Source organism: Bidens hawaiensis, unplaced genomic scaffold (assembly GCF_021521415.1).
Source record: "Bidens hawaiensis isolate Kalapana, Puna unplaced genomic scaffold, B.hawaiensis_p1.1 tig00002553_1, whole genome shotgun sequence".
Lineage (NCBI taxonomy): Eukaryota > Viridiplantae > Streptophyta > Magnoliopsida > Asterales > Asteraceae > Bidens > Bidens hawaiensis.
The window spans coordinates 1,164,634-1,184,372 of NW_027491139.1; the positions used below are offsets into that span (position 1 = coordinate 1,164,634).

The 19,739-nt window shown below is 32.6% G+C and overlaps 2 protein-coding genes across 5 annotated transcripts; one reads left to right on the forward strand and one right to left on the reverse strand.

The window, feature by feature from the left end:
• Positions 1-1,916: 1,916 nt before the first annotated feature.
• On the forward strand, positions 1,917-8,119 carry LOC143620344 (CMP-sialic acid transporter 3-like). Of its 4 annotated transcripts, XM_077092049.1 has the most exons (16): positions 1,917-2,099; positions 2,774-2,990; positions 3,539-3,655; positions 3,908-3,964; positions 4,094-4,171; positions 4,772-4,816; positions 5,003-5,062; positions 5,167-5,289; positions 5,456-5,533; positions 5,641-5,710; positions 6,450-6,557; positions 6,629-6,762; positions 6,848-6,924; positions 7,518-7,557; positions 7,677-7,739; positions 7,812-8,119. In XM_077092049.1, the coding sequence occupies exons 2-15, from the start codon at positions 2,820-2,822 to the stop codon at positions 7,725-7,727; spliced, it is 1,209 nt and encodes a 402-aa protein (XP_076948164.1). In that variant the 5' UTR covers positions 1,917-2,099; positions 2,774-2,819; the 3' UTR covers positions 7,728-7,739; positions 7,812-8,119. The 4 variants fall into 4 exon arrangements, with proteins under 4 accessions (XP_076948164.1, XP_076948161.1, XP_076948163.1 ...); XM_077092046.1 differs by having other exon boundaries at positions 7,677-8,119; XM_077092048.1 differs by having other exon boundaries at positions 1,962-2,099; positions 2,787-2,990; positions 7,677-8,119.
• A 643-nt stretch (positions 8,120-8,762) lies between these two features.
• LOC143620343 (receptor-like protein EIX2) lies at positions 8,763-11,687 on the reverse strand. The gene has a single exon (XM_077092045.1). It carries the CDS (start codon positions 11,665-11,667, stop codon positions 8,827-8,829), a length of 2,841 nt encoding a protein of 946 aa, XP_076948160.1. The 5' UTR covers positions 11,668-11,687; the 3' UTR covers positions 8,763-8,826.
• Positions 11,688-19,739: the final 8,052 nt, after the last annotated feature.

A 19,739-nucleotide genomic window follows, 5' to 3' on the forward strand; every position in this document is an offset into this window, starting at 1 on the left:
ATGCATTCCTACACAACTCAGCAGCTAGTTTCATTGTGACAGAATTTCTACTTGAAAGATTGTACTATTTCACCGATCATATCATCTCAATTAATTCACCAAAAATCACCACTGAAACATACATGTCTTAGGTTTCCAGAACATATTTTATATTATTTTTATTCCATATAGATTTCTCATAATGATCAAAACACTACAGTAAACTCATATCAGTCAGATTCATGCACAACAGAATGTTATTTGCAATTCCCGGTAAACGAAAAATCCAATAAATGCAAGACCACTTGGGTTTGGTTCCTAACTCAGTGAGTCAACTTCCAGAAGTGGAACCAACCCAATTGGCCTCGTAGTTCATGAGATATAGAATTTACAATATAACCTAACAGCAGGTCTAACAGCTCAGCTTTGCATCACGTTTTTGTAAAATCATAAAAGTATACTTCCACTTATCCAAAAATTACGAATTTATACTTTATAGAAACTAGACTCAACCTAGTTTACTGCAGTACCCACAATCTCAATCAATTTTCACGTTTACACTTCGTTACAGTCAGTTAAACATCGTATATATATTCTGTCCAGAATCTGTTCACATCAAAACTCAACATCATAACAATCTATGAACTATCATGCATCCATATAACCCTCTAGACACCATAACTACTATCCATGCATATAAATCACACCATACATACAAGATTAGGGTTTGTGTTTTAATTCAAATCAAGAACAACAATCAATCATGTATCAATATCAATCTAGTTATCACTTTATCATCAAATCGATTCAAGAATCACATGAACAATATAACACCTAGAATCGGCCAGCTAGGGTTTGTTATTAACCCAACAAACATCAAATTCAATCAACAAGGATGTGAAGGATGATCAAATATACCTTCCTAGCACTTAGTTCTTGGATCAAAGACTTGAATTGATGGTGTATGTGGGTGTTCTTGTGGACGGCAGCCGTGGAGAAGGGAGGTGAGAGAGAGCCGATCGGAACTTGTAGGTTAGGGTTAGGATAATAATAATAGTTAGGGTTAAGTTAATAATATATTTATAGATATACAAGTTACATTCTAATCCCTCTACTTTCCAAGTGTTGTTTTTCTAGAACATTCTATCATACTTGCACAATAAGTTAACATGACCATAATATTATCACATAGCACATAATCCTAACACATAGTAATCACATAGTTCGTGTTTTGACGTTTGTCGTTTATTTATCAACTCGTTTGCGTTTCGGTGCAAATCCCGAAAGACTACTACACATGTAGTAAATGTTAAGCGTCATTTAAACCCTAGTTTAAATGTAATGAAGTATGCGTTATAGATTCAACGATCTTTAAAGTTTGAATTAACGGAGTTGAGTTAACGAGGTTAACCTGGAATTGACGATTGTCACAATAAATACCCCAAATGGTATGAACACATCGTCTTATCTATTATCATCATATCTTATATCATCATATTATACCTGATATCTGCTCTAGCAATCTCTTAATATACATTTATATTTAAAGAGCAATCTAGTCTGATTCTCACGCCGGAGGGTGGTCACAAGGAGGAACCCCCCCTTCTCAGTGACAAGCTCACGGTGTCTGTTTTGCAGGTTATCAGAAGAACCATCTTCTCTGGGTCTAACCCCTCGTGGGAAACATCTATCTAACCCCCAGGTTATCCGTAATCTGCCCGGGGTCCGGTTAGTGTTTCTTCAAATTACAAGTCAAAGACAAAAAATTTTGACTCGAAATACAAATTCCATCATTACATATTAGTTAATTACATACATACATACATACAGTAGATATAAGCTGGCTGTATATATTTGTCGCTGACGTTTTCGTAGATCACAGCAACGCGTCAACCGTGCTGATAATAATAGTGTTGTAATTCTAAAGCAAAAAACCAAACTATTCTGTTCAATTCAAATCGATCTGCACAACAACAACAACAACCTCTCACCATATTCTCCACATCAATATTATTATTGTAACATCATCCTCTAGGGTTTATTTCGCGCCTTATTCTTCAACCGCTTACACTTCAATCCCTGTTAAGCTGCCAGATCTCAGACTAATCATTATCATCAAGGTCTAATTCACGTTCAATTTCACGATTCTTTTACTTCTTCATTAGTCTCGTCAACAATTTAGGTTTTGTTAATGTCAGTTTGTAAGATCTGAGATCGGATGAGCTTAGTTTATCGTTTGATTTGTAATTCGTTACGGTTATGTGTTAAGATCTGATTGAATTAGGGTTTAGCATATATTATACTCCATTACTTCAATTACTTGTGATGTTAAATCATAATTGTTTTTACAGTTCAGGTGATTAATAGATGCATATGGCGTGTGATTTAACGTCTTTAGTTTAGGTTCTGGATTATGATTTTTTGTTGATTTATTCACAAATTATTATTATTATTATTATTATTATTAGATTATCAACAATTTTTTTTTCAGTAGTTTTGAAGATTTATAGCTGTTAATTTAGGTTATGGATTATTAATTTATGCTGATTTATTCACAAATTATTATTATTATCATTATCATTTTTTTCAGCAGTTCAGAAGATTTATAGTTGTTAATTTAGGTTATAGATTATTAATTTATGCATATTTATTCACAAATTATTATTATTAATATTATTATTATCATTTTTTTTAATTTTTATATTTTAGCAGTTCGGAATATTTTTGATTGTTAATTTATGTTATGGATTGTTAATTTATGCTGATTTGTGTCTGTTGTGAATTGATGATGTAGATTTGATATTTAGAGGAAGTGAGTGAAGCTTAGCAGGAGGATTTGGATGATGAAACAAGGGATGATAGAATGCAGTGTCTGTCATTCCAAGTTGGTGAATCCGTCTGCAAAGACTGTGTCTAGGGCTTATGATCGACACAGGAGCAAGTTTTCGAAAAAGCAACGGGCGCTAAATGTTCTTTTGGTTGTTGGTGATTGCATGTTAGTTGGCTTACAGGTGATTTCTTGATTCTTGTTATCTATCATACGAGTAGACTACAAGTGTCAGATTTGTAATTTTGTGTATTGTGCATCTTTGGGAAGTCTTTGCCTTTTTCTAAAGGAACTTTTGTCACCTATTGTAAGCCCCCTGCATTTATATTTTATTAGATCACTCACCAGTTTCTAACAGTGATGAACAAACTATTGATCACATAAGTGAAAAAGAGTTATGAGAGAATCTACCCGAGTACATATTCAAATTGCCTTTCTTAAGTGTTAACTCTCAATACTTTGTTATTACATTATCACTTTCTGCTTAAAGACCTGTATAATTCACAAGGACTAAAATGCATTTTGATCAAACCAACACACTAAATTGTTTTCTGTAGTCGGTCATGGGAGGTTTTCTGTTTATGGTATTAAATCTTTCTCATAACAAGAGCAGTCTTTTATACTTAAACTGTTATTGGTTGGAAGTTTTTTAGGCATATAGGTGGTGAATTATGTTTTTGTCGCATAAGCTATTATATACTATTGGCTTAGTATCCTCATTTTCTTTTACAGCCAATTTTGGTGTACATGTCCAAGGTTGATGGAAAGTTCAAATTTAGCCCCATCAGTGTTAACTTTTTGACTGAATTTGCAAAGGTTATCTTTGCACTTATTATGCTTCTAATCCAGGTAAAGTTTTCTTATTTTAGATTTATCTACATTGTCTTATATGTTGATCAGTTTTTTTAGGATCTAAGTTCTTTAAGAGTTGAGCAAAAGTTATATTTATCACCTGATTTATCACCTGATTTTGTTCTTTTATTGTGTTTATATATATATATATATATATATATAGTGCCTATTTGACTTGGTTTGGATTTTGTTCTTTCTTGCTAAAATTATATGGTTTTAGAAATTGTTTAATTCTTTCAATATTTGCAGGCTAGAAATCAGAAGCTCGGAGAAAAACCACTTCTTTCTGTCTCCAGTTTTGTACAGGTAATGTTACATGCTGTTTCTTCTTGCGCTTCAAGTTTTTTTTTAACATTTTAGAGCTTGTTGTGCCATTAGTTCATTTTTGATAAAATAGAAAGCTTGTAATCTGATGTCTACCATGTTTTTCTGCAGGCAGCTCGCAACAATGTGCTTCTTGCTGTTCCAGCATTTCTCTATGCTATCAATAACTATCTAAAGTTCACCATGCAGGTACTTATAATGTAGAATATCCTTCTGGTATAGTAACTTTTAAGAAATAAGAATACATTTTAGTTTTTAGAAACTTGAAAATAATGAAACTTAGAATGTATTTCATAATGGTATGATGGTGATACTTTTCACTTATTTTATAATAGCTGTTTTGACATATTTACAGAAGTTTACATAATTAGATGTTAAGATTCAAGATCTTTGGATTACTAAGGACGGTGAGAGTAGACACTTTTTGGTATTTCAACAAGAAAATTCATTAAATCTTAAAAAGTTCAAATGCTCCTGGACTTAATTATCTCATATCTAACAAGAAACCCATATGATTTTAAAACAAAACAAAGGGGATGAAGAGAAAAACATTAAAATGTTTTACAAGTCACTTATTAGCAAAATATGTGTAGAGCTTTATTTTTAGCTGATGAAGCATAGTGTTGTTATAAGGAGAAGAAATACCTTTAGTGCAAAATACATATTTAATCATCAAAACATAAAGCAAAACAATTTAGCAGTTGCCCTAGTAATATTGATCACATTGCTGATTTCGCTGTCTGCATATATCACTTTGAGCCGGTTATCTGACATGATAATATATTGCAGCTTTTTTTTAACCCTGCAACTGTAAAGATGCTAAGCAATCTGAAGGTAATTTTCTATTGCTCACTTTAAGTTTTCATCCTTCCATCAATACACTTTAAGTTCACATCTATTTTTTTTTTCAATTTACGCAGTACAAATAAAAGATATACTTCTGACTCACACATATGTTTCGTATTTTGAATTTGTTTGTTATAATTCTTATTGTACCCTAATTTCAACTGAATATTGAAGGTCCTAGTGATTGCGGTTCTGTTGAAGATGGTAATGAAGCGTCGATTTTCAATAATTCAGGTCTGTTACGAGTTCTTATTTTTATCACTTATTATAGGATTCACTTTTCTGTCTGTGTTACCTGGTAATAATTGTTTAAACAAATCTCATTTACTGTTTTCTAGTGGGAGGCTCTTGCTCTGTTGCTTATTGGAATTAGCATAAACCAAATGCGTTCGTTACCCGAGGGCTCAACTGCAATGGGGCTTCCAGTTGCAATGGGTGCTTATATCTACACATTTATTTTTGTAAGTTAGTTTGCGTTCTTTGTACACTGATTTTGACATATTGAAACAATCTACTGTGTAAAATAAAGTTATATAGTTAAAGAATTGATGCATACATTGGAACATAAATGAATCCGGTGTTACATTGTTCGTATAATTGAACTGACTTGAAAAGTGGAATATACAGGTTACTGTACCATCTATGGCATCTGTTTTTAACGAATATGCATTGAAAAGCCAATATGATACAAGCATTTACATGCAGGTGAGTTTAAGATTGCATATTTGCATCCAAAAATTACTTTTTTTTTAATCTTTTTTACTTGAGAATAACGTGTATGTTCTGAAATTTTAACCATGTTAAATTTGCAGAATTTATTTTTATATGGATATGGTGCTATATTCAACTTCTTGGGGATTATTGGAACTGTCATTATCAAAGGTACTAATTTTTGGATATAACTTATAAGGTCTCCAGTATTTAACGTTAGACGAACTGAACAAACGATTGAACACGGACAATTAAACGAACGAAGGTTCTTGTTCGTGTTTGTAGCTTAAGAAAATGAGTATGTTTGTGTTCGTTTATTAACAGTTTAAAACGAACAGTTCATGAACGTAAATGAACACAAACGAACCCACATATAACTGAATATAGATGAATGAACATAACTGGTAACATGTATTAGATAGAAGTAAGCATGGAAATCAATATTATGGACCTAAAAAAAACCTATACCAAATTGTAACCGGTGATACGTTTATCTCATAAAACTAAACTAAATTGTAACGGGCAATAAAAAACTTTAATGAATATGTAAACAGGCGAAGATAATAAAGTGCAAACGAACAGACATGAACAAACTTAAGTGGACAAACATAAATGGGCGTTCACAAACATAAACGAACAAACAAGACATGAGTTCATGTACTTTCATTTATTTAATAACTGAACATAATTGAACGTAACTGAACGAACATAAACAAACTTGAATGAACAAACAAAAATGAACGTTCACGAACATCAGTGAGCGAACAAGAAAATGAAGTACCCTCGTTTATTAATTAACCGAACATAAATGAACGTAAATCAACAAACATAAACGAATGTTCACGGACATAAATGAGCGAACGATACGTGAAACAAACATAAGTGAACTTTGCATGTATATATTTTTCAGGCCCAGAAAGCTTTGATATTTTGCAAGGACATTCAAAAGCTACAATGCTTTTAATTATAAATAATGCAGCTCAAGGAATATTATCTTCATTTTTCTTCAAATATGCTGGTAAGATCTAATGCATTAGGTACATTAGTGAGTATGTATTTATATTCTAATACTCGGTTTGTTACGTGCAGATACTATTTTGAAAAAGTATTCTTCAACAGTCGCCACAATCTTCACGGGTTTTGCATCTGCAGCTTTGTTTGGTCACACTTTGACTATAAATTTTATGCTTGGAATTTCTATTGTTTTCATATCAATGCATCAGGTATTAAATCTCAGGTGTTTGTTCTCTCAAGTCTCAACTTATATGGGATTTTACTAAATTACCCCTCGTTTCATTTTATTTTTAGTTTTTTTCGCCTCTTGCAAAAGTTAAGGAAGAAGAAAATGGAGTGTTGGAATTGGAGCCAGTTCAGAGCAATCATAGGTACCCAAGTAGGCCTGTAAATGAACTGTTTGGAAGAAAATACGATTGTTTTCGTTTATTTTAACATACAAATGAACATGAACAAGTATATTTTTGTTCATTTGATTAAACGAGGGAACATGAACACATGTCTTGTGCTTTCATTTATGTTCGTGCAAGGCTGTTTGCATTCATTTACGTTCGTTTATTCGTTAACGTATTCATTTAAAGTTTTTGGACCAATTACAACTTAGTCACGTTTTAATAAATTTTCAGGCCCAACACGTTCTTCACATTTCTTTTAACTGGTTTTAGCTTAGTTATGTTCATTCATTTACCGTTCGTATATAGGACAGGCATAAATAAACACGATCATGCCCATTTTCGTAACAAACAAACATAAACAAGAAAACCTCGTTTGTTTAATTGTTCATGTTCGATCGTTTGTTCTGCTTAAGTTAAACGAACACGAACATGCTTTGTTGTATTCGCTAAGTTCATTTACAAGCCTATACCCTAGTGCTATGCACTGTTATGCCTTTCTGCTTAGTTTAGTTTTAAATCTTATCTTTTAATTGTTACCTTATTCACTTTCTTTTTTGACCTTTAAATAGGGACACATTCGTAAATATAGCAGCAGGGGCAAATGAAGAGGTACGTACGATTGAAATAAATGTGGCTTAATGTTTTAACGACATGTTTTTTCTAGATTATTTGATTGACTTCTAATTTTCATTTACTAAAACTAATTAATTTGTATCATATGTATATAGGCGAGTCATCGTGTAGAATCTGATGAAAGAAGGCCGCTACTTCCTACTTAATTTGAAAACCGAGTAAGTTTCTCAAATTAAAGTTTGGTTTCTCTAGAAACAGTTCAAAGAATAGTAATGTGAAGGTCAATGCAGGTTCCTTCTTTCAAGTATTTTTTGTGCTCTATTTATCAGAGGAAAATAGCTTTTACGTGTGTCGGGGTATTATGATCAATGTGGATGTCGTTGAAAAAGTGTACCTTGCTTACAACCAATCAAAATACGATCTAAGATAGTGGACATTGGCTGTGTTTTTGGACTTTACTGTCATCGTATACATATATGTTAAGATAGAAAAATCAGCGATTTATTTGTATTGTTCATTGAGTTTAGACAATCCATTAATTCAAATTTTGTTTATTTCACTATGGAATCTTGATTAGCAGTTTTTTTGGTTGTGTAAATCATGGAAGAATCATAAGAAGTTTGGATGTGTATTATGGGCTTTACCACGTGTATCTTGAACCTCATCTTGATTTCATTATATTGAGATTTGTTTTATTGTCGCATGAATATGTGTAACTTGACTCTCTATCAGTGGCAGAGGCGAAAATGAACAGGTGACTGGTCAAAATATTACACACCAGACTGGGAAAAATTAAATAGAGAAATGAACAGGAAAGAGAGAGCCGTTAAAAGACAATTTGAAATAGTCAGTAAAACTGGTTGGGCTTTTAGACTATACTCTCATCTTATACACAGACAGAAATGGGTTGAAACACGTTTGGGCCATAACTGGTAGCTTTAAACCAACTACTGTTTCATATTTAGTTAATTGGTTACATCTTTTTAAAGTTATAAGAATTTTGGATTGTGTGTGTTTCGGCTTTATGAGCATTACTACATGTAACTTGAGACTTGATGCGTACTCTGTTTGCAATGAACACAAGCTATAGCAGTTGACAGTAACATGCTTAATTTTGTTATATGAAATTACTTGATGAATCTTTGTTCAAGATGCCTTATTTCAACCACATGCCAAATACAAGTGAAGCATGAATTTTACTGTTCTCTCTATCTCATACACATGATATATGAACACGAATACACATAAATAAACAACATAAAGGTAGGAAATACAAAAGAAGAAACATGAAATGCAGACTACTATCTATGCATGTGCACCCCGTTGCCATTTTAAAACAAACACCATCACCTTTACATAAACCCAGTCTTTCATGCTATCAAAATAGTGAAAAAAAGCATTCCTCCCACGACGATTGACAAGTAAAGCCCCATATGCTATCCAGAATCCAGTTGCAAAGCCGGTAGCACCACCTATATAAAACCATCTCTCTAGTTCATCGACTCCTTCACCACCACCCTCACTTTGACCAAGGACACGGGGTATCTGTAACTCTTTATCTCCAGGGCAATATTTGGTCAGGGGAGGTCCACACAATCCTTCATTTCCGGTGTACCTTGAAGAATCAAAGGATTGGAGTTGAGTACTCAATGGAATTCTTCCTGACAAATTATTACATGAGACATTTAGATAGTTTAATAAAGTCAATTCAGACATGCTTGTTGGTATCTGTCCTGAAAGATTGTTTCTAGATAGATCCAGTTGTAGAAGACTTTTCATCAAACCGATATTCGGTGGAATCTCTCCGTAGAGAGCGTTCCTTGACAAGTTCAGTGCAATTAACTCATGGAGACTGGTTAGTTCATCCGGGATACTTCCTGTTAAATTGTTGCAAGATAAATCAATGATCTTTACCAATCCTAGAATGTTGCGAAATTCACGTACACTTCCTTGCCAGTTGATCATCTCATAGTCAACAAAGAGATTGAAGTGTTCATAGTAAAAGATTACTTCATGCATAATTTGGGAAGGAAGGAATCCACCTTGAACCATGGCAGTGAGATTATTGAAGCATGAGGGGATGGTTCCAGAGAGGCTGTTCATTGACAAGTCTAGAATTTGTAGATTTACCAAGTGGCACAATTGTAAAGGGATGGTTCCGAAGAAGTTGTTTGATGTCAGACTAAGAACATACAACCTTGATAACTTTTCCCCTATCCAATCAGGCACGTGACCAGAGAACTTGTTGCCTGTCAAATCCAGAAAGGTTAACATGGTGCAATTCTTCAAAGAAAAGGGCAGTTCTCCTGAAAGGTTGTTGTTGTATAAATTCAAAACCTCGAGATTCATCAAATACTCAACTGAAGATGGAAGCTTTCCGGACAGATTGTTTTGTCCTAGATTAAGAACTTCTAGTTTTTTAAAATGCCACAAACAATCTGGAATTTTTCCTGTGAATGAGTTATGTGAGAGATCAAGGAACGATAAATTCCCATCAACAATTTGGCACAAAAAGGAGATTTCTCCATTGAATTTGTTTTTGGAAAGGTCTAGCCCTGCCAAACCAGAAGGAACATGTTCTATAGAACCATAAAGGTTGTTAGACCCCAAATTTATGTATATATATATTGAATCCAAATTCGATAACAAATCTGTTACTTTCCCGGTAATATTGTTGTTGGAGAGATCCAAATACTGCAATCGAGAAGGCCACATGTTCCAAAACTCCACAGGCATTGTGTCTGAAATTCCCGTGTTGGCAATGTCAAGAGATGTAAGATTTTTTTGTGTTTGAATCCATTTGTGGAAGCCGGGCACTAGCTTGCAAGACCTCAAATATATATGAGAAAGGTTTGTCATATGAGCTTCTGAAGGAACTACTTCAATTGAGTTGTTTGAAAGATCTAAAGTCCAAAGGTTGGGTAGTTCCCACAATTTTTCGCTTACAGTTCCATTTAACAAATTATTAAAAAGGTCTAAGTATTCTAGGGATGTAAAATTTTGGATATCATCAGACAATGACCCTGTAAATTGGCTGTCATAAGCATACAAACTTTGTAATGAATCCGATGTGCATCCAGACAAGTTGTAAAGAAAATCAGAAAATTTGAAAGCTGCAGAGTTGAAATTGATATATAAAGATGCCAAACCACATAGGTTTCCAAGATATCTGGGAATCCCATCTAAATTGTTGCCAGAGAGATCAAGATGTACAAGTCTATTACTAGTTAATTGGAACAACCAGTGATACATGGATGAGTTGAGATTGTTGTTTCTGAGATAAAGGTGAGTAATAGATGAAGAAGGAGAAGAGTTGTGATATGAAGAATATGGATGTGTGACCTGTGAGAGGTCACATCCTGTTAAGTATAAATAAGACAGCTTCTCCAGGCTTTGAATCACATTTACCCAGTTACTGGCTTTAGCAAGAGAAGTACCTGACATATAAAGTACCTCCAAATGTGACAGACGAGACAACCAATCAAGGTTTTCAATTGTACATCCTCCAAGATATTCAAGTGAAAGATGTTGCAAGCTGGTGATGTTCCCAATTTCTAGAGGGATGGTTCCATGAAAAGAATTGAAGGAAAGGTCAAGATACCATAACTTGGTTAAGGAAATGATGGACATGGTTCCATTAAAAGAATTACCGTGAAGGTCAAGATACCTTAATTCAGTCAATGAACCAATGAAGCTTGGAAAAGTTCCATTAAAAGAATTTATGGAAAGGTCAAGATACCTTAATTCAGTCAATGAACCAATGAAGCTTGGAAAAGTTCCATTAAAAGAATTGTAGGAAAGGTTAAGATGATTCAAGTAGCTTAAGTTAAGCAATGAAGGACTGATCTTGCCTTGAAGCCATGCAAAGTTCAAGTCAAGGGTTGTAACATGACCTGTTTGGTTGTTGCAGAAGACCCCCTTCCAGTTACAACAATCATTGGTTGCTTCTTGCTCACGTGTCCATGTAGAGAGAACGTCATAGCGGTCTTGAACGCTTGCTTTGAAATGAAGAAGAGCATATCTCTCCTTATCGATGCATAACACTCGGTGGCCGAGGGGAGTACTGGCACTTGTAATCTTTAACCATAACAAGAAAAGCGAGAAAACAAGAAGTTGCAGAAACTTATGACAAATATTATTTGCCATAATTGTTGTTTTAGGAGTGTGTTGATGTTTTTTTTTTAATATGATATATCAACACATAAGCCCATAACAAGCTTTATATAAATAGCCAAACTCGATTTAGACGTGAATAGTGATCCATTAATAGAGATGTGGGTCACTCTATATTTTATAATATTTAGGAATGAATTAACTAGTCTCTTCACCGTCACTGCAGGATTTTAATTTTAACCAATTTCTGGAGTGCCCCGTGCCTCTGCTACGTCAACAAACAACCACATATATCAATTTGACACTTCCCCTTTACTCTTCATCATTAATCTGAATTTCTATTTCAAAACCAATAATTTTTTTCCCAAAGGTTAATTGGTCCGGTCATGACTTTCGTCATGCGATGGAGAGGTGTTAAAAAAATTCGAAACCGATTTTCCATTGACGTTTCCTACTTCTTGCCAAATAAGTTCAAATTGTTAACTTCGTTAATCTTTTAACGTTAAACTAGGGGAAAATGTTAAGTTCAAGTTGGATTCAATCCAAATACTGCGTATTAATTTTGACTTCAGTTGTTACAATTTTGAATTCGGGGGTTTTATAATTCAACTATTTCTGCCATTAATTGACCATAAAAGTTTGTTAATTTGGTTTCAGTTTTAGGAGATAAACGAATTGTTTGTGGTATGAGGAAATTATTGGTTGCGCCGGATATGGTTGAGGAAGGAGGTGACAGGAGAGATCTTATTAATTTACTTTATGCAAATAATATCTTTATTTAAGAGTATTTTATGAATTTATATTATATGCTAATAAATAACAAGGTAAAAAGACATAAATGCCCATGACTTAACAATGAAAACTAGACGGAGTTAACGATCCGGACGTAATTAGCAAGAACTGAGAAACGACAATGATTTAGGTGCAAAAAAATCTTTTTTGGACGAAAATCGCATTATTGACTAAACATCAAGGACGATTTTGACATTTTTACTCTTTTCCTTTATTTGTATATATTTGAATTTGATTTCAAGAAACTTCCTTTGTATTGTTAAAGCTACCAGTCACTTTTTGAACCAGCTCAAATAGTATGAGTAACAAATGAAAATATGGTAGTTTACTTTTTGAAACTAATGACTTTTTTAACCCGCTCAACGGGCTCTAGTCAAATTTAAAAGTTTTAACAAAACTTTGAATTAAAAGGCTCTTAAAAAGAAACAACATGACCTGAGGAAGAGCAATCTTTTTTTTAGACAAAATGGCAAAAGAGGTCCTTTATGTTTAATCGTTTTTTCAATGGTCATCCTTTAGCAATAGAAATTGCAGAACTGGTACGTTATGTTTTAAAATTCTATCACATTATGTCCTTTGACACTAACCCAGTTAATTTTTTTCGTTAAATTTGATCATGTGCAAAACACATGAGGGTAGTTTGGTAATTTTAAATATTTATTTAATATTAAAAATAAAGGAATAAATATATATAATTTAAAAGAATTCTCTCTCTCTCTCTACAATACAATCCATCTGAGCATTCACCATCATCACCCACCCTATATTCCTCTCTCTCTATATCGTCCAAAACCACCATCACCCCGTCACCACCGGTTGCCGACAGCCGTCGCTCCTCTATTCGCCACCAACATCTGAATTTGGGGGGAAAAAACTGGTCAATTAACCAAGATCTGTAAAATGTCAGCAACCCAAATCGAGCACCATCTCCACCTAATTACCGACTACAAACACCACTTACCACCTCTCACTACCTGCCAGTTGGTCAAAACCCACAAGATAAGCCAATGAAAAACCGATACCGTCTATAAACCCTAGATTTCAGAAACCCTAGGATTGGAGACAAACACAATACCTGCAATTTACGACTTTTCAAAATAGAGAGAGGCGCCGTGGATGGTTCCAAACAGTGAGTAGACCGTTATTTGTGGTCGCCGGAGAAAGAGCCGCCATGGATGGTTCCAAACAGTGACAAAAAATTAACTGAGTTAGTGTTAAAGGACGTAATGTGATAGAGTTTTAAAACATAAAATACCAGTTCTGCGATCTCTTTTGCTTAAGGATGACCATTGAAAAAACGATCAAACGTAAGTGACCTCTTTTGTCATTTTGTCTTTTTTTATTAAAAGGTTAATTAACCATTTAACCACATTAATTGTTTGGAAAAATATTTGTTCTATAAGTTGATGCGGTAAAATAAGTTGGAAAAGATTTGTTAACGCCTCAAAATGGGGGTTCTTTTAAATTTAATTAATAGGTACACAATCAACGTTTACGGTTTTTATAATTTGTCAAATTTAAACTAATAAAAATCAAATTATAAAATAAAGAATATTGAATTTTAATAATTCAAACTTTGTCTCATTGATTGACTGTCTCTAAGCTAAACTTTAAAAATGTATCACAACAGTCCCAAGTTTCGACCTATTGGCCGTCCACGAGCTTTTCACTAACATGGTTACATTTCGTTAGTTTTTGATGACGTGTGCGACGGTTTGGCAAAAATAGCGACATGGACTGCCTATGTAGTAAAAAACTATTTTTAAATTAAAATTAAGTTTTTCTAACCAAAATAAACGAACCGAACCGAACTACTTTTCTAACAAAAATAAACAAACCGAACCACTTTTGTTAACAAAAATAAATGAACCAAACTACTTTTCTAACAAAACTAACAAACCGAACCATTTTTTTAAACAAAAATAAATGAACCAGACTACTTTTTTTTTACCAAAAATGAACCTAACCACTTTTATTTTTTCTAATAAAAACCAACGAAACAAACCACTTTATTTTTTTAGAAAAAATAAATGAACCGGCTAAGAGTCAAGGATGTCAGCTAAAAAACTAGAGATGTAGGCTTATTTTAGTCGCGCTTGACACGTGTCGAATTTGTATTGGTTGAAAGTGAGTCCCGTTTACTTTTCACAAATTTCAGTGCCCATATAGTGGGGGCTAAGCCTTAGCCGCCTTATCCGGGTACCATAAAGTGGCGGCTAAACCTTAGGCATGTTTGTTTTTGAAAATTTTGGGTCAAACATGTTCATTTTGGTAATTTCCCCTTATTAAAATCCAATATCCCTAATAAAAAAAACTATATAATCACATTAATTAGTTTTTTTATCACCATTCATTACTATGCTCAAACTTGATTTTATTATGTATTTATTTTCTTAAACAATTGATCTTAACATACATACTTTTCTAATGGTTCAAATTTGATTCTCACATATCAAACAAGTTGATTTTCGTTCACCTTCCATGACCACGAAGATGTGTGGACCGAGGAACATACAAGATTAAAGATAACGGGATAAGCTACTTATTTGCCTTGATTAGACATCCAAAGACTATATCTAGATAAAGTCTCGCCAATTTGTATTTATTACATTGTTTTCCATCTTGTTTTGTTCCTAAAATCACGTTACAAGAGTTTAAAACACAAACTAAGGCTATGTGTAGTGGAGCGGCTACAAATTGGGGCGTTTTGCGCCGTGTGGCGCCCAGCCAGCAAAGGGTGATAATTTGTTTTCTGGGTGTAATGGTGTAGGGGCTACTAATATAATATATATATATATATATGTGTGTGTGTATATATATCCCCTCTCTCAATCATAATATAATAATATTAAAAAACACAATTCGCCTCCACAAACAACACCTTCCGGCGATAAAAGCTTGCCCCCCCCCACAATTCCGCCCACATTTCGCCCAGGGGCGGTTTTGTAGCCCCTTCGCGCCCAAAATTCGCCCCATTCTACACCCACTACACATAGCCTATGGACCAGATTAAGAAAGCAACATATTGATTTTCTTTCTACTTTTACTTGGGTCCATGTATTTTTTCTAAAATTTGTGTGGACTGTGAGACTAAAGATCATGAGATATGCTCATTATTTTCCCCGGACTACACGTTCAAAGACTCTCAAGTCGGTCTTGTGTTTTTGTATTTTATTAAGTCTTTTTTCCATCATATTTTGGTCCTAATTTGAGGGCCCAGATCAAGAATGCACATAATCATTTACTATTATAATAAATAAAAATAATTGTTCAACCACATATTCTTTAATTTGCCTAATATTTTGCCAAGTGACACCTCTATCTTTTCATCTTTAACTCTTAATTATTTTATTAAAATATATAATTTAAAAACTTTCATAACTTATCCATGTATCACATCAATGCACTAAAATTCTAACATGTTTTTTCCTATAATATTTAATTTTAACAAAAAAAAAATTCTTTATTATGTCCTTCTACAATATTTATTTTAAAATTTTTAATATAACATTGCTTGTTTTTTTTACAATTTAATGACTTATACAAAATATTAATCTTAATAATTTCATATTAAAAAGTGAATGCTTTAAATTTTATACTTAATCTTATTTGTAATTTAAACTATAAACTACATTTAACACTTTAATTCTTGAAAACCTTTTATGATTTTTAAAATCTTTCACTTTCCGAATATAATTATAACTTCTATTATATTGCAATAAAAAACTATAATAATAACATACTTAAAATCTTAGAAACTAATTTTTATATAATTTATCCTATATTTTTTATTTATTAAAATTGGTTTATTTCACATAAAAAACAAATGTTTAAATGTTATAAGTTTTGGACAACCATCCAACAATGGTAATTTTCATTCTCGGTCATGCGGTGTCACATGGTCATGTGCATAAAATCTAGATAAATGCATTTAAGGAAGAATACACGTGACTATGACCAAAAGTATCTGACGATCGCTGCTATCCAAAACCTATAACAGTTTCATGTTGTTTGGGATATTTTGTTCTTTGAAAAAGTAAAGTTGCTTTTTTATATTTAAGATAATGTTTTTTTATGTTTTAAAGTACTTTCTAATTTTTGTGGATTAGCATTGTTTTAAACTCTTAGTATCCGGCGATTTGCTTATAATTATACTTTTGAATGTTAAACACAAATATTAATTTATATTACTTTATAATATAATATACTTATTCAAACTTCGTGTATTGTTTATTTAAGTATTTGTATGAGTTGTATCAATCTTTTTTTTAATACTATTCTTCTTAAATATATATAAATCCCTATGTCAAATTAATCTAACAATACTATTAAAGCAATACATATTGTTCACATGTCATTCAATTAGCCTCTTCACATCAATTGTCCACATGTCATTCAACTAGATTCTCTACATCAATGTCACATCATTGCCAAGTCATCTATTTCCTTTCTAATCTTGTATATTATTAAATCAAAAATGGAATCGAACCCTGGCACAATCCCGAGATGGAAACTTAACAAATGCAACAATGGCCAACCAACCAAGGACTACTGATGTTCAATTATTTGAAATACAAAACCTATATATTGAAAGAACCATTGTAAATGGAAGGTTTTTGTAATTATGGCAATGGCTGAATTTCTCAACACATGATCAATAAACATTTGAAATTTGAACTGTTAACCGACATTAGTTATTATATATATATATATATATATATATATATTAATTATGACGTCATCCGGGTTAATGTCCGGTCCAACCTCTCGGGTCGGATCCGGTTCGATGTCCGGTCCGGGTCTGAAAACATTGATTTAAACCTTAAGATTTTTCACCCTAATCATTTTAATCTCTCTCTCTCTCTCTCTCTGCTTACTAACTCCACAATCCACCATCTTCTATATTCCGGTAATGTAGATCGGGATTAATCGTTTTCCGGTAAGATATATATTATACTCTAATGGCCAACAATGTTATATGATTTTCTGGCAAGGTTATATCTTTTTCCGGTAAGGTTTTCCGATATTGTTTATATTTATTTTAATTTTTATATGATTTTGTAATAATCTCTTTAGGTTGTATATCAAAATCCAAGATTGAATTGATATTTTGAAGTTATTACAGTTTTCCTGTAAGGTTTTCCGGTAAAGTTTACGCTTGACACGTGTCGAATTTGTATTGGTTGAAAGTGGGTCCCGTTTACTTTTCACAAATTTCAGTGCCCAAGGGGCTAAGCCTCAGCCGCCTTATCCGGGTACCATAAAGTGGCGGCTAAGCCTTATGCATGTTTGTTTTTGAAAATTTTGGGTCAAACATGTTCATTTTGGTAATTTCCCCTTATTAAAATCCAATATCCCTAATAAAAAAAACTATATAATCACATTAATTAGTTTTTTATCATCATTCATTACTATGCTCAAACTTGATTTTATTATGTATTTATTTTCTTAAACAACTGATCTTAACAAACATACTTTTCTAATAGTTCAAATTTGATTCTCACATATCAAACAAGTTGATTTTCGTTCACCTTCCATGACCACGAAGATGTGTGGACCGAGGAACATACAAGATTAAAGATAACGGGATAAGCTACTTATTTGCCTTGATTAGACATCCAAAGACTATATCTAGATAAAGTCTCGCCAATTTGTATTTATTACATTGTTTTCCATCTTGATTTGTTCCTAAAATCACGTTACAAGAGTTTAAAACACAAACTAAGGCTATGTGTAGTGGAGGGGCTACAAATTGGGGCGTTTTGCGCCGTGTGGCGCCCAGTCAGCAAAGGGTGATAATTTGTTTTTTGGGTGTAATGGTATAGGGCTACTAATATAATATATATATATATATATATATATATATATATGTGTGTATATATATCCCCTCTCTCAATCATAATATAATAATATTAAAAAACACAATTCGCCCCCCACAAACAACACCTTCCGGCGATAAAAGCTTGGCGCCCCCCCCCCCCACAATTCGTCCCACATTTAGCCCAGGGGCGGTATTGTAGCCCCTTCGCACCCAAAATTCGCCCCATTCTACACCCACTACACATAGCCTATGGACCAGATTAAGAAAGCAACATATTGATTTTCTTTCTACTTTTACTTGGGTCCATGTATTTTGTCTAAAATTTGTGTGGACTGTGAGACTAAAGATCATGAGATATGCTCATTATTTTCCCCGGACTACACGTTCAAAGACTCTCAAGTCGGTCTTGGGTTTTTGTATTTTATTAAGTCTTTTTTCCATCATATTTTGGTCCTAATTTGAGGGCCCTGATCAAGAATGCACATATTCATTTACTATTATAATAAATAAAAATAATTGTTCAACCACATATTCTTTAATTTGCCTAATATTTTGCCAAGTGACACCTCTATCTTTTCATCTTTAACTCTTAATTATTTTATTAAAATATATAATTTAAAAACTTTCATAACTTATCCATGTATCACATCAATGCACTAAAATTCTAACATGTTTTTTCCTATAATATTTAATTTTAACAAAAAAAAAATTCTTTATTATGTCCTTCTACAATATTTATTTTAAAATTTTTAATATAACATTGCTTGTTTTTTTTACCATTTAATGACTTATACAAAATATTAATCTTAATAATTTCATATTAAAAAGTGAATGCTTTAAATTTTATACTTAATCTTATTTGTAATTTAAACTATAAACTACATTTAACACTTTAATTCTTGAAAACCTTTTATGATTTTTAAAATCTTTCACTTTCCGAATATAATTATAACTTCTATTATATTGCAATAAAAAACTATAATAATAACATACTTAAAATCTTAGAAACTAATTTTTATATAATTTATCCTATATTTTTTATTTATTAAAATTGGTTTATTTCACATAAAAAACAAATGTTTAAATGTTATAAGTTTTGGACAACCATCCAACAATGGTAATTTTCATTCTCGGTCATGCGGTGTCACATGGTCATGTGCATAAAATCTAGATAAATGCATTTAAGGAAGAATACACGTGACTATGACCAAAAGTATCTGACGATCGCTGCTATCCAAAACCTATAACAGTTTCATGTTGTTTGGGATATTTTGTTCTTTGAAAAAGTAAAGTTGCTTTTTTATATTTAAGATAATGTTTTTTTATGTTTTAAAGTACTTTCTAATTTTTGTGGATTAGCATTGTTTTAAACTCTTAGTATCCGGCGATTTGCTTATAATTATACTTTTGAATGTTAAACACAAATATTAATTTATATTACTTTATAATATAATATACTTATTCAAACTTCGTGTATTGTTTATTTAAGTAT